Source organism: Eptesicus fuscus, chromosome 10 (assembly GCF_027574615.1).
Source record: "Eptesicus fuscus isolate TK198812 chromosome 10, DD_ASM_mEF_20220401, whole genome shotgun sequence".
In the NCBI taxonomy this organism is placed as follows: Eukaryota; Metazoa; Chordata; class Mammalia; order Chiroptera; family Vespertilionidae; genus Eptesicus; species Eptesicus fuscus.
In genome coordinates, this window is record NC_072482.1 from 34,618,266 (window position 1) to 34,641,523 (window position 23,258).

General features: G+C 37.2%; 1 protein-coding gene across 2 annotated transcripts in view; it reads left to right on the forward strand.

Annotated features, from left to right (window-relative positions):
- Positions 1 to 13,629, forward strand: part of MTO1 (mitochondrial tRNA translation optimization 1) — a 28,496-nt gene extending 14,867 nt beyond the window's left edge. The window contains exons 4-12 of one of the 2 annotated variants that reach the window (XM_008141401.3): positions 174 to 463; positions 2,846 to 2,958; positions 3,056 to 3,246; positions 3,617 to 3,747; positions 4,264 to 4,468; positions 4,550 to 4,721; positions 8,216 to 8,334; positions 11,001 to 11,161; positions 12,670 to 13,629. In XM_008141401.3, coding sequence (XP_008139623.2) covers positions 174 to 463; positions 2,846 to 2,958; positions 3,056 to 3,246; positions 3,617 to 3,747; positions 4,264 to 4,468; positions 4,550 to 4,721; positions 8,216 to 8,334; positions 11,001 to 11,161; positions 12,670 to 12,831 — 1,544 coding nt within the window. In that variant the 3' untranslated portion in view covers positions 12,832 to 13,629. Of the gene's footprint in view, positions 1 to 173; positions 464 to 2,845; positions 2,959 to 3,055; positions 3,247 to 3,616; positions 3,748 to 4,263; positions 4,722 to 8,215; positions 8,335 to 11,000; positions 11,162 to 12,669 lie in introns of both variants that reach the window. The other variant, XM_054721926.1, reaches the window with a different exon arrangement.
- The last annotated feature ends 9,629 nt before the right edge of the window (positions 13,630 to 23,258 follow it).

A 23,258-nucleotide genomic window follows, 5' to 3' on the forward strand; every position in this document is an offset into this window, starting at 1 on the left:
ACTTTCTTGGATTCTAGAGATTGATAACATGTAGCCTTCTTACTCATTTGAAATTATTTCTCAAGTTTCTAAAGAGAAAGTTTTTCTGTAGTTCTAATGTAAAGTAGTCACATTTCAATTTGATCCATGGTAACAATTAGAACATGATTTTTACTGTCTTTCCTATCCTTTAGTGGATGGAAGCAAAGTATATGCAGACAGTGTGATTCTGACTGCTGGGACATTTCTGAGAGGCATGATTGTAATTGGATTGGAGATGCATCCGGCAGGACGTTTAGGAGACCAGCCTTCCATTGGGTTGGCTCAGACTCTAGAGAAGTTGGGGTTTGTGGTGGGAAGATTGAAGACTGGGACTCCACCCCGAATTGCCAAAGAGTCCATTAATTTCAGCATTCTAAACAAGCAAACACCAGATAATCCATCCATACCATTCAGCTTTATTAATGAAACAGTGTGGATTAAGGTAAGATAATTATGAAAATCTGGCTTTACAGCTAAATATTGGCCATTCACAGGATACAGTAGGTCCTCGGGTTACATCGGAGATCAGTTCCTATGGTTTCTATGGTTCCTACGGTGCGATGTAACGCAATTTTCGCCGTAAGTCAGAACCCCCCTACGTAAGCACCTACGTCACTCACATGGAGCACATACACAGCAGTAATGAAGTGAAACAGTAAAAAAAAGTTTAAAAGATAACAATTCCTGACCTTTACTTGTGGTAAATAAATAATAACATCAAGCACATACGTACATATGTCGAAATGATGGAACTTTTGTTTTTATATATAAATTAATGGGAGATGGTGACGTAACCACAAAATGACATACATCAAGTCCGACGTAACTCAAGGACTGTCTGTATAGCCTAATACACCCTTCCTCCCTGCTTCCCTTTCTCTGTCTTTCTTTCTTTCTTTTGTGATATCTCTCTCTCTCTCTCTCTTTCAGTAGCAATGCACTTTACATCACTATTACTTAATGCAAAAAAAAAGGATCTTTAAAAGGATTAGTTAATTTGGCTGATTGGGTCATTTCCCCATATGTTCTTAAGTTTCATTACTTAAATAACTTTGCCTATTTAAACTTTTTGAAACAATCTCATACCTACAGAAAAGTTGCAAGGCAACTAGAACAATCTCCTATAAACCATTGAAATTCATCCATTGTTAATAATTTACCATATTTCTCTTTCTCTCTAGATACATATCTATATGTCTATATATAGATATATACATATATATATGGTATAAAACAGATTACACATTCATACTTCGTTGTTGTTGCTGCTCTCCCTCCCCTAACACACACCACGCACACTCAGAGCCTTCCATTGCTCCACTGTCCTATCGACATCCTGTATCAGAATTGTGTGTTGGTCACAATCCAGGAATCTGCATTGATACATCATGATCGCACAGAGGGTCCAGAGTTTACATCTGCATTCACTCTCGGTGGGTGTTGTACAGTCTATGGATTTTGACAAATGTATCTATCTCACCAGTACACATTCATTCTGATGCTTCCTTTTTGTCTGATACATTTGAGAGCAAATTGCAAAGCTCATGACCCTTTACCTCTAAATACTTCAGTCTGTATCTCAACTAAACACAGAAACATCCTCTTATAGAACCTCAATTCAGTGATAAAATTTGGGGAATTTAACATTGATTCAATAGTGTTATCCTATATAATAAAAGGCTAATATGCAAATTGTCCCCTCGACCTGGAGTTTGACCAGGAGTTCAACTGGGGGGCAGGGCCAGCCGGCCAACTGCCCGAGGCCCTTCTCCCTGGCCGGCCTGCTGGCCTGATCGCCCCGATCGGGGCAGGCTGGCCAGACCCCACCTGTGTACAAATTCGTGTACCAGGCCTCTAGTCTGATATAATGTCCATAGCCAGATTTTACTGATTATCCCAACATTGTCCTTTAATAGCAACCATTTTTTTTTCCAGTCTAGGATCATATATTGTATTTAATCATCATTTCTCTTTTTTTAAAAAAATATATTTCTTTTATGATTTCAGAGAGGAAGGGAGAAGGAGGGAGAGATAGAAACATCAATGATGAGAGAGAATCATTGATTGGCTGCCCCTTGCATGCCCCCCACTGGGGATCAAGCCCACAACCCGGGCATGTGCCCTTGGCCGGAATCGAACCTGAGACCCTTCAGTCCACAGGCTGATGCTCTATCCACTGAGCCAAACTGGCTAGGGCCATCATTTCTCTTTCATCTGAAATAATTATTCAGTCTTGCACAATACTGACATTTTTTTAAGAGTACAGGTTACTTTTGCCTTGTTTTTTGAATATTAAAAAAAAATAGTATATTGTGTTTTTAGAAATGAGGACTAATAATAATGGTCCTAGTTTCTTATAAGTGTTATCCTAATGAGTGGCTTCAAATATTGTTGTGTGTGTTTTTCTTTTTTGAAAACTCACTTTTATATTTTTGCTTTGGGAAAATATAAATTGTGATAATACTTTCTTGGTATGTGTATTTTAAAACTTTTATTATAAAATTTAAGTTTATAGAGAATAGAAGAAATATATTTTGGAAATAACTTAAAATAACTTTTTTTGGCATTCTTGTTTTATCTTCCCTTAACACTTTTTTCTTGCTGACTTTAATCAACAATCTCAAATATCTCATCATTTCACTTATAAATACTTCGTTGTATGTCTTTAACAGATAAAAATGATATAAAATTAACCATAGTACCATTATCACATCCAGCAAAACATCATTTCTTAACATCATCCAATATTATGTGTGCAGTCTATTTGAATAAGAAACAAACTAGTAGAGAGGCAAAAGTGTTATAACTAATTCATGTGTTTTAGCCAGAAGATCAGCTGCCATGTTACGTGACTCACACCAACCCTAGAGTGGATGAGATTATCCTTGAGAACCTGCACCTTAATAGTCACATTAAGGAAACTACAAAAGGACCCCGGTAAGGAGCAAGTGCCACTGCTCAATTACTTTAAGAAATGATGCCAGCCTCTTTCATTTGTTTGATTAAATTTTTTTATTTCAATGTCCTTTTCTAGATACTGTCCTTCCATTGAATCAAAGGTTTTGCGTTTTCCAAACCGTATACATCAGGTTTGGTTGGAACCTGAAGGAATAGATTCTGACCTCATCTACCCCCAAGGGTTATCTGTGACGCTACCAGCTGAATTACAAGAGAAAATGATCACATGCATCAGAGGCTTGGAGAAAGCTAAAATGATCCAGCCAGGTAAAGAGAATCACAGCCGCCCTTCAGTAGGAGCTCAGCATCGTCTTAGCAGATAGTGAGGAGGTCATAACTGCAGTCAGGGCTGCTTAGAGCCTCAGAAGACAAAGCCCAACAACTTGGCATTTAAAATAGTCTTCATTTCTTTTTCTTTTATTGTTTAAAGTATTACAAATAGTAATGTTTTATGTCTCCTTTTTTCCCCATTGACTTCCACCTGGCCTCCCCTACCCTCCGGCACATGCCCTCCCCCGTACCCCCTCAGTGTCTGTGTCCATTTTTGAAGAGCATTTAATGATAATCTTTGCATCTCTACCTTGAGGCAAGTCCAGCTCTGTTTTTACTTACTTTGTACCATCTATTCTTTGATCAGGCTATGGTGTTCAGTATGATTACTTAGACCCCCGTCAGATCACTCCTTCTCTCGAGACTCATTTGGTGCAACGGCTCTTCTTTGCTGGACAGATAAATGGCACTACTGGTTATGAGGAAGCTGCAGCTCAAGTAAGAGTTTGTTCAAATGTTAATGTTAACAGAAAGGGACTATTTAACGGGTGTTCCTCCTTTTAATGTCTGTTATGATAATTATATAGATCTAATTAGATACAACACATAACTAATAGAAGACATTTCTGTTTCAGGTTTATGTGGAGATGGTTATTGTATACAATTGGATTTTAAAAAAACACTGTGGCTTTATTACTCTTTTAAAATAACTTTACTGAAAATGATCATATATTATCCTTATTAAGTGGGAAGTTTTATTCTTTTTACTTATAAGTGGGAAAAGGCTGGAAAAGTTTTTAGGCATGTATTGAATGAATCATAGCATTGTAAAGTGGTACGTTACCCATATTCTGTTTCTGAATAAGGTTCAGATTTTCTACCTCTAGTCTATCCATTCAGGGTAGTGCCTGCTTTCTTACTGCCCCATGCTATTTTTTTCTAGGTAGTGTTCTGAACAGGACAGCTCTTTATTAAGTTCATAATGGCCTTTTAAACATTTCAGTCCTCTTGTAGGGTGTGATAGCTGGAATCAATGCAAGTCTTCGGGTCAGACGCAAGCCTCCTTTTGTCGTTAGCCGAACAGAAGGCTACATAGGAGTCCTGATTGATGACCTCACCACACAGGGCACAAACGAACCATACCGAATGTTTACCAGCCGAGCAGAGTTCCGTTTGTCACTGCGCCCTGATAATGCTGACAGCCGCCTCACATTCCGAGGTAACTCTTCGCTGAGTCTGCCAATCAGGTTTACTCTTCTCTCAGACCTCTCTCATTATATTCTCTCCTGCCTTCTTCTAGGGTATAAGGAAGCTGGCTGTGTGTCCCAACAAAGATATGAAAGAGCTTCTTGGATGAAGTCTTCTTTAGAAGAAGGCATTTCTATGTTAAAATCCATTGAGTTTTCAAGTTCTAAATGGAAAAAGTTAATCCCAGAGGCTTCTATAAGTATGGGTAAAGTTTTATCTCTCAGGTATGCATTTTTAATATCAATTACAGAACTTACAAATTACAGAATTTGCAGAAAAATGAGATCATTTCAGAGAGACATTAAAGGCTCCCTACTCATTTTTTAAAAATTTATCTTTGTTGAAAGTATTACAGATGTCCCCTTTTTGTCCACTCCTCCTTCCTCTTGCCCCCTCCCCAGGCCTTCATCATGGGTTATGTATATATGCATATATGTTCTTTGGTTCATCTCTTCCTCCCCCCTCCCATTTCCTTCTGAGAATTGTCAGTCTGTTGCATGGTATTGTGATCCCTCCAACTTTGTTCTTTCTCAAGATTGCTGTGGCTATTCAGGGTCTTTTTTTTTTTTGGTTCATTATAAGTTTTTAGAATATTTGTTCTAGATCTGTGAAATATGCCATTGACATTTTAATCGGGATTGCATTGAATCTGTAGATTGCTCTGGGTAATATGGACATTTTAATGATGTTAATTCTTCCAGTCTGTGAACACGGTATATGCTTCCACTTTTTGGGTCTTCCTCTATTTCCTTTTTCACTGCCCTAAATTTTAGTATAGGTCTTTTACCTCCTTGGTTAAGTTTATTCCCAAGTATGCTATCTTTTTGTTGTTGCAATGGTAAATGGAATTTTTTTTTAGTTTCTTTTTCTGAGGGTTCATTATTGGTGTATAAAAATGCTATCGATTTTCGGATGTTAATTTTGTATCCTGCTACTTTGCCAAATTGGTTTATTAAATCTGACAGTTTTCTGGTGAAGTCTTTAAGGTTTTCTATGTGCAATATCATGTCATCTGTGAATAATGAGTTTTACTTTCTCCTTTCCAATTTGGATGCCTTTTATTTCTCTTGTCTGATTGCTGTGGCAAGGACTTCTAGTACTATGTTGAATAAGAGTGATGGAAGCAGACATCCTTGTCTTGTTCCTCATCTTAAGGGAAATGCTTTTAGTTTTTGCCCATTAAGTATGATGTTGGCTGTTAAGCAGATTTTTAATTATAGTAACAGTAATTATTAAATAACCTGCATAGTAGTCACCCAAATCAAAGACATTCACAGGAATGACAGCCTGATGCACAAATAAGGTTGATGGATATATTTGTTTACCAGCTAAGTGGCACTGACAGATAGTATTTAATTGGTTTTGGGTGGGCAGATAGTAGTATAAACATAGTTCATAATTGTAATTTACTCAATTTTACGGCTGTTTGTTTAAATTTAGGTAGTTACACATTATTTCAAACTTTACACAAGGAATTTATGACATTATGCTTTGTTTTGATCAAATACCACACTATTTCAAATTTATATAATTAGAAGTTGCATTAAATATGACTAAAATGTTTGAGGTCAGAGTGAAAGCAGGGGAGTGATTGTTTTCAACTCAATTTAAAATGCTAATTGATGATAAGAAGATGTAAAAGGAGGCTAGAGTTTTATTTTTATCCAACAAATCCTATGATTAAGGTGATTTTTAAAAAAAGTAATTTGGCCAAATGCTTTCCTTTTCAATTTGGTTCTTTCCCTTAAGGAGGAAACAGGGTCCCAGTGCCCTATATTTTATTTCAGCAGAATATTTATAGCCTAGCATTCAGCATCTCTAAATGAATTTACTTATTTTTAACTTACTGTTTTTTATATAAAAAAATTTATATTTTGATTATGTTGACATTTAATATCCTAAATGAACTCACTTTATTCAATGCCTCAGTAAATAAAACTAAAAGGATAGAAAGTTGGTCAAAATACGTTGATTGCTTTTACTGCATACATGCCAGGCTGTGTGCTAAGCACTGACAAGTTGAAGCAGACTTTGAGCAGGCATTTTTTTTTTTTTTTTATTGATTTCAGAGAGAAAGGAAAAGAGAGAGATCAAAGATGAGAGAAATCATTGATCAACTGCTTCCCGCACGATCCTCACTGGGGATCGAGCCTGCAACCCAGGCATGTGCTCTGACCAGGAATCAAACCTTCTGGTTCATAGGTTGATGCTCAACCACTGAGCCACACCAGCTGGGTTGAGCAGGCATTTTAACCAGGGAGATACACAAATGCATGTGCACATTCATTTCCTGTCAGGATTACACAGAAACCTATTGATGAGTTAGGTGGCTCAGAAGTTCTCTTATCTTCTGTTGAAGTGTGCCAGACCTCTGTACTCTGAGGCTTAGGCTTGACTCAGAGCATGTCTTTAAGGCTGGACCTGTGAACCAAACCTTGTAAACAAAGGGTTGTTTGTTTTTTTAATAAGTTAGATGGTCAAGGGTTTTTCTTAGAGGTCACAACCCTCCTTGATTCCAAAGTAACTCTTTTTTGGGTTAGTCTTTTGGAAGTGCATTCCATTATCTATATATATATATGTCTATATATATAAAAGCCTAAGCGACCATTATGACCAGCCCGTAGCTATGACATGCACTGACCACCAAGGGGCAGACGCTCAACACAGTGCGCTCCCACAGCCAACCTCCTGCAGCCGGCCAACCTCCCACGGTCTCTTCCCCCCGGCTGGCCGGCCCCAATAAACCCCGATCGGAACTGGGCAAGATGGCCCCAATTGGCTCCGATTGCCAGCCAGGCCGAGGGACCCCACCCATGCACGAATTCATGCACCGGGCCTCTAGTGTTCTATAATTTCTGAAATTGGTAACCATTACTCTTTTGGAGCATCTGGTTGTATAGCTTCAGTGTAGCTTATCTGCTGAGGCCTCTGTAATTAGTTGTCCAGACCCCTGTGGAGAGAGAATTTCTGGACTTTCCTAGAGCAGGCTTCCTGAGGGATAAGTCAAACATCTACAAAAGGTGGTAATGCATGACTGTGATAATAGAATGGACTATAAAAAAGGTTGGTAGGAAGCCTGGGAGTACTTGGGACCCCTGGATGGGCAGATCTGACTTTCTGTTAATTTGATAATGACTTGTTTTAATTGGTTTTGGGTGGGCAGCATTTATTAAAAAGACAACCAACAAAAAGAGGGAAAGATCAAAGTTAGTAAATAAAATGAATTATGGTAATATATATAGGGAAACTGTACAGATCAGTGGGGCCTTGTGAAAACCACACAAAATGAGAGGGAAACTGTAGAATATTTTGCAGTCTTGGAGCAAGCAGGAGACTTCCTTCAGCTGGATCCGAGCATGCAAAAGGATGCCTCTCTTACAGAACATGGGCTTACATGGCTATGGCTTAGATGTAAATTCTTAGGGAATTCAATCACACCCTTCTTATCAAAAGATATTCTGTCCTTACAAGAAAGGACAAATGGATTATAGCAATGCAAACTTTACCAACAACTCATTTCTCATGATAAGGGAAGGATCACATACATCTTATTGAGGTTCTGTGTTGTAGATGCTGCTGCATTTATTCACTGTCCTTGGAAAAAATTCGGTGTCTTGATATTATTTATTCTCATATTATTATTTACAAGGAATCCTGTTCTTAATCTGTCTTACGTTGTATGGACCCCTATGTTAATGAAATTTTTGTGTATTTGCAGAGCTCTAGATGTTCTGAAGTATGAGGAAGTTGACCTGGAGTTATTGGCAAAGGCTGTTCCAGAACCCTTGAAGAAGTATACTCAATGTAGAGAGCTAGCTGAAAGACTGAAAATAGAAGGTAGAAAATACTTCTTTTACTTAAGAGGCCTATATGTATTATCTCTTTGCCATTTGTATAAATTATGAATGGACAGCAGAGCTCTATTTTAAAGAGGAGCCATTATTATCATAGGACCAGCATAGTGTTAGGCTCTGTGCTACTCAAAGTGGAGTTCCCAGGTTAGGAGCATTGCAACACATGGGAGCTCGTTAGGAATGCAGAATATCAGGCTCCACTGCAGACCCACTGAGTGAACATCTGCATTTTACAAGATCCCCATGTGATTACTGTGCACATTTCATGTTTAGGAACTACTACTGTAAATCTCTCCCTTAAAGAAAAAAGCAACAACTCTTTTTTTTCTTGAACTTCCTTTTTACAGTTTCCTCATATAATATTCTAATAATGAGAAAAATATTACTATGTTTGGCTTTGACAGTATACTGGAACATTTTACCATTAACAGGTACTTACTTTGTATCAGGCAAAGAAATCCATACTCTTGGGTCCTACTCTGGGTCAGTGTATTGACTCTCAAAACTACAGAAGACTTTAAAAAATGTTTTCATTATGAAAAATTTCAAACATAAAAATACTGAGAATAAGATCAGCTTCTGTATTTTGATAGAGGAAGTGTTTTCCTGGGGTGGAAAATTATGTGGGTTAAAAAGGCAAGGAACAGAATGAAATGGGGAGAACAGCAGGAAAAGTGGGATGATGATGTGCTGTTCACACAGGAAAGGACTTTAAAGCTCCTTGGCCCAGCGAATGTGGTCAGAATGCTCCATTCTTTCTAGCAGGGGCATCGTCTGTCAGTTCCAGAGAGGCCTGTCGCCTTGCTATGCTTTGGCTGCTTTCATAGGATGATCCAAGTGCTGTCTGCCATCCCACCATGCAAGTTAACAAAAGCCTAGCAAAAAAGAAAACCCATTTAAACTCTAGAATCATTCTTTCAAATAACCAGACACTAGTAGTGTCTGGTTCAACCAATGTATAAGAAGTAATGTTAACCTTTTATTTCAATATCATGATTTCTGTATTAAGTATAAATTACTTTATTGAATGTTTAGGCTCTTAGCATTGGAAAAAGGTGATTAAATTCTACACTTTAAACTTGATTTGCAATTTAATTTGTCCAATAAATCACTAGTTTCAGGTTAGAATGATCCAGAATAATTATCTTTAACTTGTTTGTAAATAAAGACTCTAATTCGTATCCATGGCCTAAAAGAAACCACACTAGGGTAAAATATAACACATATCAGTGGTTTTCTAGTTACTTCACAGTTTTTCCACTAGAGGATCTTTAAGTTTCTTAAAGGCAGAAATCAATTTCAGATTCTTTATATTATCTCTGATACTTTTGCTATATACATATTTGAAAGTTTAAATAAATATACTTTAACATATATGTTTTCTCATTTATATCCAATTATCCCTTATCTATTCATGAGTCATAAAGTTGTATTACAATTTGTTGTACTAAATTGTTATTTTGCCATGTTGTAGTAAGCCCTTTATGTGCATTATTTCATTTGATACTTGTAGATGTCCTGTGATGAATAGGTATTGGCATTATTACCTTAATTTTACAGATAAATGGTAACTTGCCTAAGAACACACAACTGGTGAGTAGCAGAGCTGGGATTGAATTTAGCTTGTCTAAGGCCTGTGCACTTCACAACCACCCTTTGACAATCAGAAGACCATCAGAAGTCATCTAAGTTAGCCCTTGAATTTTCTAGATAAACAAACGGAGGGCCAGAATGATTATGACATGCCCACAGTTAAAGGGTAATTCATTGGCAGAGCCAGGCTCAGAGCTGAGATTTTCTGGCTGCCAGACAAGTGATGGAAGCAGGTGCTACCAAAACCTTCAGGGAAGACTTATTTCTTGAACAGGACGGAGTGACTACCTCAGGTTAGGTTTTAAAATACATTCTGAATTTATGTTTCTAAGAACAAAATGCTTTAATTATAAAATAATGGCTGAATTATCTTTTTAACTTTATGTCTGAGTAAAACCTTAGTTAAATTATGTTATCATTTGAGAAGCTTTAAATAAATAAAAAATACAGCTTTATATGTTCATAATTCAGAACCATTTTCTTGAAGAAACATCTGTTCTTTAGGACTTAAAATTCAAACCCACAGCCTTTTGAGGGATGTTCCACCAAAATTTGCACTGAGAAGAAACACAATTTCTCTTAATTTTCGAAAATTTTGCAATGAAAGGTCATTCAGTAAACAGACAGAATGTTGTAGTAATATGTAAGATATTCCCTCTATTTTAGCTTTAATTTCCTCATCTGCAAAAGGGAACATGTACCTCACCTATCTCATGGTGTTGAATGAGATAATGCAGTAAAAGTTCTTTATAGGCGAAACCTGTTTGGCTCAGTGGATAGAGCGTCGGCCTGCGGACTCAAGGGTCCCAGGTTCGATTCCGGTCAAGGGCATGTACCTTGGTTGCGGGCACATCCCCAGTAGGGGGTGAGCAAGAGGCAGCTGATCGATGTTTCTCTCTCATCGATGTTTCTAACTCTCTATCCCTCTCTCTTCCTCTCTGTAAAAAATCAATAAAATATATTTTTTAAAAAAAAGTTCTTTATAAATTATAAAAAGTTATAAAAATGTAACTTGTTAATGTAATCTATCATGACATAATTTATTTTGTTCACCAGCCACTTATGAAACAGTATTGTTCTATCAGCAACAAGAAATAAAGGACATTCAGCGAGATGAAGCTCTCCAACTGCCAAAAGACCTAGATTATTTGACTCTCAGGGATGTGTCTTTGTCCCATGAAGTTCGAGAGAAGCTACATTTCAGTCGCCCACAGACGGTAAGAAAACGGGCAATGGGTAGGAATAGGTTAAAAATTAAAAGCCAGTGCTTTCTTTTTTAAACCTGGAATTACCATCATCACATAACTAATGGTTTATTTCATCATAAAAAACATAACTTCTTATTTTCAGTATCTCTTTCTATGACAGATGTCAATATATTTTTATGAAGAAAAAGCTTAGTCTAACCACAAGTCAAGAATTCGGTTGATTATAATTTGGTGATTTTCAAATCACTTCTCGGATCCCTCTCTAGAGGCTCCATAGTGTGGCCTTGGGAGCAACTAGGAGAAAGGGGAGCCAAAGAGGTTTCCTGCCCCATACTTTAGCCCGTGTGTGTGTGTGTGTGTGTGTGTGTGTGTGCGCGCGCACGCATACATGTACACACACACACATCTGTAAATGTCTATAAAAACCTTCATTATGTATAGTATTGAACTTCTAATAAATAGCTAAAGACTGATAGGCTGTATTTATTGATTCTAAGACATACATTTTAACATCTCTGAAAAGCTAAGTTGTACCTTAAAAATTAGTGGTGTCTCATAGTTTAATGACAGTGGGTTTTTTGTTGTTGTTTTTAGTAGTGGTTCATAACAAAAAAGGAGCATTTAACAAAAAATTTTTTAATGATTTTTAAAGGAAGGATTGATTTCATAAATATGGCAAAATATGGCATGGTGTTCCTAGCAATAGTTATGGATACCAGGGAAACAAGCCTTAAATTTTATACCTCTATATATACTATTCGTTTTGGGGTTATATTTTTATGGATAGTCATAGGCTGCACTGCCCAGGATTATGGATACTAGCCAAATAGACCATTTACATTAATTAAAATTTTTAAGAATTAAAATTCAACTCTTCATTCATATTAGCCACATTTCAGGTGCTCAGTGGTTACATATGGCTAGTGGCTACCATGTTGGATGTACATTGTTTCAGTGCAAATGTTATAGAAAATTTCCATTATCACAGAAAATTCAGTTGGATAGCACTGGTCATCAAGCTCACAATCCCTTACCCAAGTTCTAAAATACAAAAAGCTCTGATAAATGTTTGTTGCAGACTCATTTGGTGGCAAAACTGACCTGAACTGGCCTGAGGCTAGTCTTTACATCACTTAGAGTTAATATTCATATATTTCATTGTAAAAATACAACACAGAAATATTGAGATTAATTATAGGGTGCTGCCCAACACACTGCTAGGGATGTTACATTAGTTTAATGAAAAGAAAAAGTAGGTATTCCAACATCTGTTAGTTATGTGATCTTGGACAAGTCATTTTAATTTCGCTAAGCCTCATTTTTCCCATTAAAAAAAAAAGGAAGATGATAATAATCACATTTTCTTTACCTATTTTATAGAGTTATTTTGAAAACATTAAGATAATAGTTTTGAAAATATTTTATAAATTGTAATATATAAATTGTTACTGTCCCTGGAAGGAAAATTTTATTTGACATAGCTCACTTTATATTATCCTTGTGGTTTCAATTCATAGATTGGGGCTGCAAGTCGGATACCTGGAGTGACACCTGCTGCCATCGTCAATCTGCTCAGATTTGTGAAGACCATTCAGCAAAGACAGGCAGCTATGAATGAGTTGCCCAAAACTGATCATTGCTTATGTGATACAGACAGACTTGAAGAGAGACAGTTATAGCTTTCTGTTCATCGAAGACTTATAATCAATGTAAGAGTATAGATAGGAGATAAGTATTTCTACTTAACACCTATTAGAAAACCTTATTAATTATTATGGCTTTGTCATTAATGTATGAAGAAGACAGATATCATTGTGCTTTTTTTGTACATTTGAAAAAATAGTTACAAACTCTTAATGTATACTCTTTCTCTCAGGTGCTCTAATGCAGTGAGCCTATTAATATAACTTTGTCAAAGCCAATTAAAGAGAGATATAGTGGGCTGGCTGGTGTGGCTCAGTTGGTTGGGTGATGTCCCGTGTACTGAAAGGTTGATGATTCAATTCCCAGTCAGAGCACACACCCAGGTTGCACAGCTGCTTGGTATTTTGCTCTCACATCGATGTTCCACTCTCTCTCCCTCTCCCTTCTTCTCTCTCTAAATATCAATTTAAAAAATCTTTTTTAAAAGGAGAGAGAGTGGACCTAAAACTAAAGCTGAAAAAAAAAAAAATCTTAGCTTGCAGATTTGCCTACTCAACTCATAAGGATTTTGTCCATTAAATGTACCAAATTAAAACACATGAAAAGAGCCAAATCGGTTAGGGCATGACTGATTATTCTTGATATTTGATTTAGCAATTTCAAAAAATGGTAACTTTAGTTATCATGGCTATTCTGGGCAGAATTCTTACTGCAGAGGCAATGTTTAACAATACTACATATTTTTTCAAGCTACTTTGTGGTAATTGTTTATCACTAGAAAGGAAACCACTTTTTAAATTTATTTTTTCTGATTAAATAGAAGAGTAAAAGCAGTGACTGAAGTGCTCATTGAATGGAATGGAATATAACAAACATTTATTTTGAGGAAATAGAAAGTTCTTAAATGCTTTGAGAGTTTCTTGACAACTTTAATTTGGGGCTAGTGAATCTACACATATAAAGAAATTTAAGTTTTGTAATGCAATTCTGTTACAATAGTAACTCTCACTGAAAAATGTTCTATGAAAAACATTTGTTATACATTCTTCCATTTAGTTTAGAATGTAAAACTTCTTCAGATCTACAATTTAAAATATATGTTAACTTGTAGAAAATTACTTGACCTAAAAATATTTTCAAAACAGCCTTCCCCTGGTGCTGCTAGACAGAAGTGCTATAGACTAGGATGCCCTAAGAAGAAATCAGTTAAGAATGTAACCTTACTCAGTTCAGTTATTTAATAGAAATCTCCCAGTAATGACAATAGTCAGGAGTTGGTCACACTTGTGATTTCCTCTACCCACTGCAGACCACATTGCCTAATAGTTATAGGTACTAAAGTTCAACAGAAACCAAACTCAAAAGAGGAAACAGCTAGGAGACAGTAAACATTTGTAAAATTATTGGTGGCGGGAGGGAGGATGAAGATAGAGACCTATGCTAATTAAACCATCATAGCTTTGAATTATAAAGCTACCTTATAGCCAAGAGTTTGGATTTTATTACTGATTATTTTAATTTTTTTTTCCATTTTTGAGTTTCAACCTAGATTGGAATAGCATGGCTCTTACACTTGAAAAAAAATGTCAACTTTGAGAAAATGCCCTAAGGGAAGTGGTCAGAAATACCAGGAAAGCCCGCAAAAGTGACTCGAGGCTCATTCAGAGTGGGCAGAGCCGCTTATACTGGAAGGCACACAGAGAAGATAAATTGTTCCTTTTAGGCTCCCTCTTCACAGCACTTCTAGTATTGCACTTACTTAATTCCACCTTAGTTTTTAATATCTGTCTTACCTTAATCTCTTAACAAGATAAAAGCCTCTTGAGTGCAGGCAGTGCATATTGTAGACACTGGGGACATGCTTTTTTAAAAATACATATATATTTTTATTGATTTCAGAGAAGAAGGGAGAGGGAGAGATAGAAACATCAATGATGAGAATAATTAATCGGCTGCCTCCTGCACGCCCCCTACTGGGGATCGAGCCCACAACCCAGGCGTGCCCTTGACTGGAATTGAACCTTAGACCTTTCAGTCCGCAGAATGACACTCTATTTACTGAGCCAAATCAGCTAGGGCAGGGACATTTTTTTGAATGAATGAATATTACTGAAGGTAAGAGATGGCAAAAGTAAAACTTAACTGAATAAACAGAATAAAAATATTTATGACACAAGTATTAAGAACTACATACCTTTCTCCCTAATTCTTCTGTCTTTACATTCTCTACAGTTTTATTTCCTCCCTACATGCATTGTCCCAGCTTTTCACTGTCCCTAATATGATACTGAAGCTTATTTTTATGATACTTTTTTTATTTAAGCAGGTTTTTAGTATTTCCTAATTTAAAAGCCAGATGAAATACACAACAGAGTTAAAAGGCAATTTATGGGATGGAAGAAAATATTTGCAAATCATCTATCTGACAAGTGGTTAATATTTAGAATATATGAAAGACTCCTACAACTAAAAAATTTAAAAACGGGCAAAGGACTTGAATAGCCATTTCTCCAAAGATATACAATTGGCAAAAAAACACATGAAAAGCCCTGGATGGTTTGGCTCAGTGGATAGTTTGTCAGCCTCTCGACTGAAGGGTCCCGAGTTTGATCCCATTCGGGACACATAACTGGGTTTTGGGCTCAGTGTTCCCAGTGGAGGACGTGCAGGAGGCAGCCGATCGGTGAGTTTCTCTCATTGATGTTTCTCTCCCTCTCCCTTAATCTAAAATCAATAGAAATATATTAAAAACAAAAACACATGAAAAGATGCTCAACTGTTATTAGTCAGAAAAATGCAAATCAAAACTAAAGTGAGATGCCATCTCACACCTATGAGGATGGCTATTGAACAGTAAATAGCAAGTGTTGGCAAGGCTGTGGAAAAAGTGGAACCCTTATGTACTATTGTTGGAAATGTAAAACAGTACAGCAGCTATGGAAAGCAGTATGACAGTTCCCACAAAAATCAGAAGTAGAATTATTTTATGATCAATAAGCTCACTCCTGGGTATAGACCCAAAAGGATTGAAATCAGGGTCTTGAAGACCCTTGAACAAAGTCATGTTCATAATAGCATTTTTCACAATAGCCAAAAGGTGAAAGCAACCTAAGGGTCCATTAACAGATTGACACTTTGATTAACACAATATGTAAATAACATGGAATATTTTTCAGACTTTAAAAGGAAGGAAATTCTGACACACACTAGGTCATGGGTGAACTTGGGAGACGTTTCACTAAGTGAAATAAGCCATCCACAAAAGGACAAACATGATTTCATGTATGTGAGGTACCTAGTATAGAAGGGTGGTTGCCAGGAGTTGCAGGGATGGGGAGTTTACTATTTAATAGGTGCAGAGTTTCAGCTTTGCAAGGTGAAAAGTGTTTTTGAGGAAGATGGTGGTGATAGCGACACAACAATGTGAGCATGCTTCATGCCATTCTATACTTAAAAATGGTGCCCTGGCCAGCATAGCTTACTGGTTAGAACATCAGCCCATTCACTGAAGGGTTGAGAGTTCAATTCCCAGTCAAGGGGTCAAGGGCACGTAGCTGGGTTGCAGGTTAAATCCCTGGCCCTGGTCGGGGTAGGTGCAGGAAGCAACCAATCAAAGTGTCTCTCTTATATCTATGTTTCTCTCTCTCCTCAGTCTCTTTCCCCCTCCCTCCCTCCTCTCCACTCTCTCTGAAAAGCAATGGGAAAAATACCCTTGAGTGAGGATTAACCAAAAGAAAAGAGAAAGACAACACAATTTTTTAAAAATGGTTCAAGAAAAAAAATGGTTCAGATGGTAAATTTTATGTTGTATTTTATAATTTTTTGTAAAAATGAATTAATGTATATGTGTCTCAGATTCCAAAACCTATTTGGTTTATTGATTGATAATTTACCCCCTGCTTATTCTAAAAATATAGTTAAGTCATTTTAAAGAAAGCAAAACAGTTCAGAATTAAAGATCAGCTGAGGAAAAGGCAGATTACATTTAAACATTAAATTCTGGCTCAAAGCTTCCTGGCGGTGATACAGTTCTGTCTCATCAAGGGGACCAGAAAACATTTTTTCCTATTACTAAAATGTAAGCCTGACCAGTGTGGCTCAGTGGTTGAGCGTCAACCCATGAACCAGGAGGTAAAAGTTCAATTCCCAGTCAGGACACATGCCCAGGTGTGGACTCGACCCCCAGCAGGAGGTGTGCAGGAGGCAGCAGATCTCTCTTATCATTTATGTTTCTCAGTCTCTCAGTCTCTCTCTCTCTCTCTGTCTCTCTGTCTCTCTCTCTCTCTCTCTCTCTTTCTCTCAGCCCTAGCCTGTTTAGCTCAGTGAATAGACCATTGCCCTGCAGACTGAAGGGTTCCAGGTTTTACTCTGTTCAAGGGCACATGTCGGGATTTCGGGGCTCAATCTCCAGTAGGGGGCGTGCAGGAGGCATCAAGTCAATGATTCTCATTGATGTTTCTATCTCTCCCTCTCTGAAATCAATAAAAATAAGTTTTTAAAAATCAATAAAAACATATTTAAAAGCCATTTATGGAAAACAATGCTTTCATTAGTGATTTTATGTAAGATAAAAGTAGCTACTACTTAATGTGTGCTGTGTGCCAGATATGAAGTTAAATGCTTTACTTGCATTATTGCATTTAACCCCATAACAAAGCCGTTCCCTGTTCCAGAGACAAGGGAAACAGACTTGGAGACGTTAAGTAACTTGCCTATGATAAACACGGCCAGTTGAGTTCCAGTAACCATGTCTGTCCACTGCCCTCTGCCTTGCCAAAGGAACCATGGTTTTGTTTACTCCCTTCTGAAGTGCAGGAGGTAAATCTTCAAAGTTTAAACCAATCTTGGTCATTGCAATCCCCCTAGCATTTGGCCTAGGCCTGAGGCTGGTGTGAAACTGACTGGATGAATTGTAAAAGGAGTCTTCTGGGTGGCTTCTTTGCCATTAAAAAGGACACCTCTTTTTAAGGTGATGAAAATGTTCTAAAATTAGATTGTGGGGATGGTTGTCCAATTCTGTGAAGATACTATATACCATTGAATTGTACACTTTCCAAGGGTGAATTTTCTAGTATGACACATAATCAATAAGCGTTATGTAAAAATAAAAACTAAAGGAATGTATGACTGGCAAGCCCTTGAGCAATGATTCCTAAATCTGATTGGACATCAGAATTCCCATAAAGCTTATTAAAGTAGATGGCCAAGTCTTATTACAAGCAATTCTAATTCATTTGGCCTGGAAAGGTCTTGGCATCTGTGTTTAACAAGCTCCATAGGTTATTCTGACACCCAGCCAACTGTGAGAACCACTAGCTTGCTTCAATAAATAGTCATTGTCTCAGCTGCTTTTGGCAGAAACTAAATTGCAATTAATTTTACAGTGTGTGCTGGCTCAGGAACCTAGAATACAAATAATCTGTTTGTGTAGAAAACTGAACTTGTATTCTATTACAGAAATTTAAGTTGAATGAAAAGCCACTCTACGTTCCAGTGAGAGGTGGGCTGCGATGATTTGTGGACAAGACCAAATTATTTTTAAATGCAAGTTTTAAGCCACTTGAATGTCTGCCTGGACGAGTATAGGCTAAAGTATAAGTACTAGTCTCTGAAATTTGTCTCAGTGATTTATATACAAATTACACTTCACCAATTTTAAAATGCATATTTTTTCTGTATTTTATCATCTCTAAATCGGTGTATGCTCTATAATCATGCCCTAGTATCTTACAATTATGATTGGCAGCATTTGTGACTTCCAATTGAAAATGTCTTAGAGGCAATGAACTAGGGTGTGCTTATACTGTATTGTAATAGAAAATATATATTCCTTACTGTGGATCCTAGTAAAAAATGTTCAAAAAAGACTAATCTATTTGAATAGCACTACTCCCTGATGGGAAAATTCCAATACATTAGGATTCTTTTACATCAATGTATTCCTCAAAGTAAGAATGTTTTAAAGCTTTAAAAACCAAGTCTTGTTTATATCTTCCTATGCTGTAGCTTGTTAAGTAATATGGCTAAAGTATAATTGCAAGTAGCTGTTGAGCATGGGTCTTCAGGATATCTTTCTGCAATGTTTAGTGGTTGTTGTTTTTTCTTCCTAAGGACCAGAGGTCCCCCACTAGATAAAAGTTTCTCCATCTCTTCTAAATGATCTAGAAGTCTGTTTCTCTTTATTTAACCATCAGTTCATGCTAAGTATTTATGGAATTGCTGTGCTTAGTGAGCCATTATAGCACTCAATCTAATGCAAGAGCTTAGAGGCTGAATGGGGGACTTAAGAGTATGAATTTCCCTTTGAACAGCATCCTCTGCCAACTTAAAATACTCTTGGTATACTTGAAGACAATGGTACATTTGTAGCCCTGGCCAGGTAGCTCAGTTGGTTAGAGTGTCATCCCGATATGCAAGGCTGCAGGTTTGATCCCCAGTCAGGACACAAGAATCAACCAATGGCCCTGACCAGTTTGGCTCAGTGGATAGAGCATCGGCCTGCAGACTGAAGGGTCCCAGGTTTGATTCTGGTCAAGGGCATATACCTTGGTTGCAGGCACATCCCCAGTAGGGGGTGTGTAGGAGGCAGCTGATTGATATCTCTCTCTCATCAATGTTTCTAACTCTCTATACCTCTCCCTTCCTCTCTGTAAAAAATCAATAAAATATATTTTAAAAAAAAGAATCAACAAATGAATGCACAAATAAGTGGAACAACAAATCTCTCTCTCTCTCTCAAAACAAAATCAATTTAAAAAAATTTCTTAATAGGTTCCTAGGGCAAAAAACTATTTTTTAAAATCCCATGCCTTGTAATTAATTCATTTTTAGTCTTTATGTTGGTTGTTCTTTGAATTCTCTTTTAGAGTTGGTCTGTAGCCTTTTAAAATATGGACAATCCAAATTTAAAACAGCACGTTAAGATACAGAAAAAAACACACTGCCTGAATTTTAAAGGAAACATTTTTAGACTATACTGTATTTATTACAAGACCAGACTCCATGTGTGTGTGTACACACATTTCAAACAATGAAAGGAAACTTATTCCAGTTTCACAAAGAACAACCTCAAGGGTGGGGCAGTTTAATAAACTTCAGAGTCAGGTATCAGAGCATTGAAGAAAAACACTCATGAGCAGTTCTATATAATATGAGAAACTGAGTTCCAAGAGATGTATTCCCTCTTTCATATAAAGACTTGGTTATGAGAAAATGTTTTCTATATCTAACCATAACGTAATAAAAGCCACCTTATTTCTCATAAGACATTTAACTGAGTTGTCAGCTCTATGCAGAATCCTGTAGGAGGTTCAACAGAAGTCCGAAGGGTCAATCAAGAAGGTATGACACACACACACACACAGAAAGAAGGTATGACAATAGCTGGAGTGAGGGACTGCAGGTCAAGGCTGTGTCAGGCCCTTCCTTTTTTGCAATGACATAGCTGCAGTCCTTACACTTAATGGCTACAACCCAGGCCTCAGAAAATGTTGCAGCTGCGTCACCAGAGGCTGAGAACTATTTCATCATGCTCCACCTTGCTTTTACCAAACATTTGATAAAATTGCTTATGTGGCAACCCTAGATTATTGCAATACCAACTAGGATATTCTCTCCATCACATGATTTTACTGAAATTTTAACCAAGTTGAATATTTTATGATTTTTCTTATAATGGCCATCTGTCCTTTGACTTCTGGAAACCACACTTGCAGGATCACATCGCTCTGTCTTCTGTCAGCTTTTGCTGCCAGTTACTCTCACCAGAATAAACAAAACTACCTACTTTTGGACTATGGCTATTTTAAAATCTATTCTGCTTTATAGAATCAATAGCCCACATTTTAGATAATGTCTCAAAGGAGATTGTGTTAAAAGTAATATCCAGACTGCATGTGCTGTTGCTTTGATTAATTTTAAGTGTAAAGTTTGACAAAAAGCCCAAACTACCTGTACTCTTTTAGGGGAACCATGATTGCTTAACATAGAAAATTTAAATTCCTAGTACAGAGATTTTACTCCCACCTTGACCTTAGATTTCAATGAATATATTCAAAGTTGACTTGAGGGGGTTAGGTTAAAAGACTTTTAGATTTTCTTACATTTTTTATTCTATATAGTTGTGAAAGTAAATTTAAAGCTATCACCTGTTTCACCTTGCTGTTACCAAACATTTGATAAAATTTTCCCTCATGGTTACCTTGATAAAATGGTGGAAAATGACCTAGATTATAGTCTTGGTAATAATAATAATATAGATATGACCTAGATAATTTTGGTAATGCAAGATTATTAGGTGAATTTGCAATTGGCTGGACCATAATCAAAGAACATTTCTCTAGTGCAATACCTATGTCTCTGTTTTTGGACCTAGTTTGTTTAGTAGTAACCATAACCAATAATTTAAATAAAACTACAGAAACAGAATTCTAAGTATCAGATGTGTAAATGACAAAGCTCACATTTTAACATTCTAGATAGCAGGCTCGAGATTCAAAATTATCTCAAGATGATGAAATATAGCAGAGATATATGTAAACTTCCAAAATTCGAGTTCTTCAATTTAACCATACATTGGTGTCTTCGATTGAATCAATACTGGGATAGGTGGCAAAATCTGAATAGTCTGGAGATTAACAGTAACGTACCAATGTTGACTAGCAGTACATGATGAACAGTACAAATGTACTTTGATAATGCAAGATGGTGACATTAGGGGAAACAAACTAGATGAGGGGGTATATGGAAATTCTTATCCTATCTTTGCAACTTTTCTATAAATTTAAAGTTACTTCAATAAAAAGGTTTGGAAAAAAAAAATTAACCATGCAAATATAGTTGAAAGGATGTCTTCCTAAAATATAATTTGCACTAAAAAGATCAGGTAATGTTTGTTTACTATAATACAGAAGTACAATGGAGTTGCTTAAATTGTGATCTTCCAAACAACTGTAATAATAAAAATTACCTTTTATTGGCCATTTACAATAGGCCAGGTACTGGGCTACAGAGTCTATATGTACTAGCTCATTTCATTCCTACAACCATTTTAAGAGATAGACAGTATTATGCCCAGCCTATCCTACATAATAAAAGGGTAATATGCAAATTTACCCTAAAAGCATTAAGACCAGATGACCGCTGGACCAGTCACTATGAGGCACACTGACCACCTCTTGGTCCCTTTCCCCGGCCAGCAGGCTCCAATTGCCTGATAGCCACCCGAAGTGAGGGTGGGGCTTGTGAGCGGGCAGGAACAGCTGACCTCTCGGTCCCTTCCCCCAGCCATCAGGCACCAATCACCGGATGGTGAATGGGGAATCGGGGCTGGGTGGTGGTGGGGGGTGGAGCTGGCTGCAGGCAGCTGGGGAAGATGGCCCTGATCACAGGCCAGGCCTAGGGACCGTACTCGCACACCAATTTCGTGCACTGAGCCTCTAGTTAAATAAAAGACAGCTTTTTCCCCACTTATATTCCACCCAGATCAGCTGGTTGAAATGCATCAATTTGGGAAACGAGTCCAAACAAGGTGACATCTCTTGAGTCACACTAGTAAAAGCATACCCTCGATTAAGAGACGAGTCTTTTATGCACCCAAAACTACAATATATTCTATTTTGGTAGAAACACTTTTAAAGCTATAAACTAGGCCCTGGCCGGTTTGGCAGAGTGTTGGCCTGCAGACTGAAGGGTCCCGGGTTTGATTCCAGTCAAGGGCACATGCCTGGGTTGCAGACTCGATCCCCAGTAGTGGAGTAGCAGGTGTGCAGGAGGCAGCCAGTCAACGATTCTCTCTCATCATTGATGTTTCTATTTTTCTCCCTCTCCCTTCCTCTCTGAAATCAATAGAAACACATATTTTTAAAAAGCTATAAACTGGGAAGAACAGAATGGGAAGAATCTAGAAACCATGTGACCTAAGGTAAAAGAACCGCTGTAGGATCTGAAAGTGACTATGGGGTGTTGATTGGTGTTTTCAAGTAAACTGGTGGCTCTGGTAGGGAAGAGAATTAAATTGTTCATTTATCCTAAAGAATAGCCTATGTATAAAGATTGTAGGTTACCAGCAGGAAAATTTAAATAAATACGGAGGGGAAAAACTTCCAGCAATGGAATGACATAGGAGCCTCTCCATACCTCTGTCATGCCCCCTATGAAGGTTGTCGTGAGGATTCAATGAGATGTCTCTCCAATATAACACACATCATTGAGGTAAGCAAGCAGATTTCAATGAATACATTCAAAGTTTGAGTGCGTTGGATTAAAAGGCTTTTAGATTCTTAGATTTTTTTCTGAGTCTATATAATTATGAGGCCAAGTTAAGCCTCATACATTGAGATATCTAAGAAGTAATACAATGTTTTCATATTATCCAATTCAATAACTCCTACATATCCTTCAGGTTTCAGCTATTCCTGACAAGTACCTTCTCTAGCCAATCCAAATTATTTTCCTTTTCTCT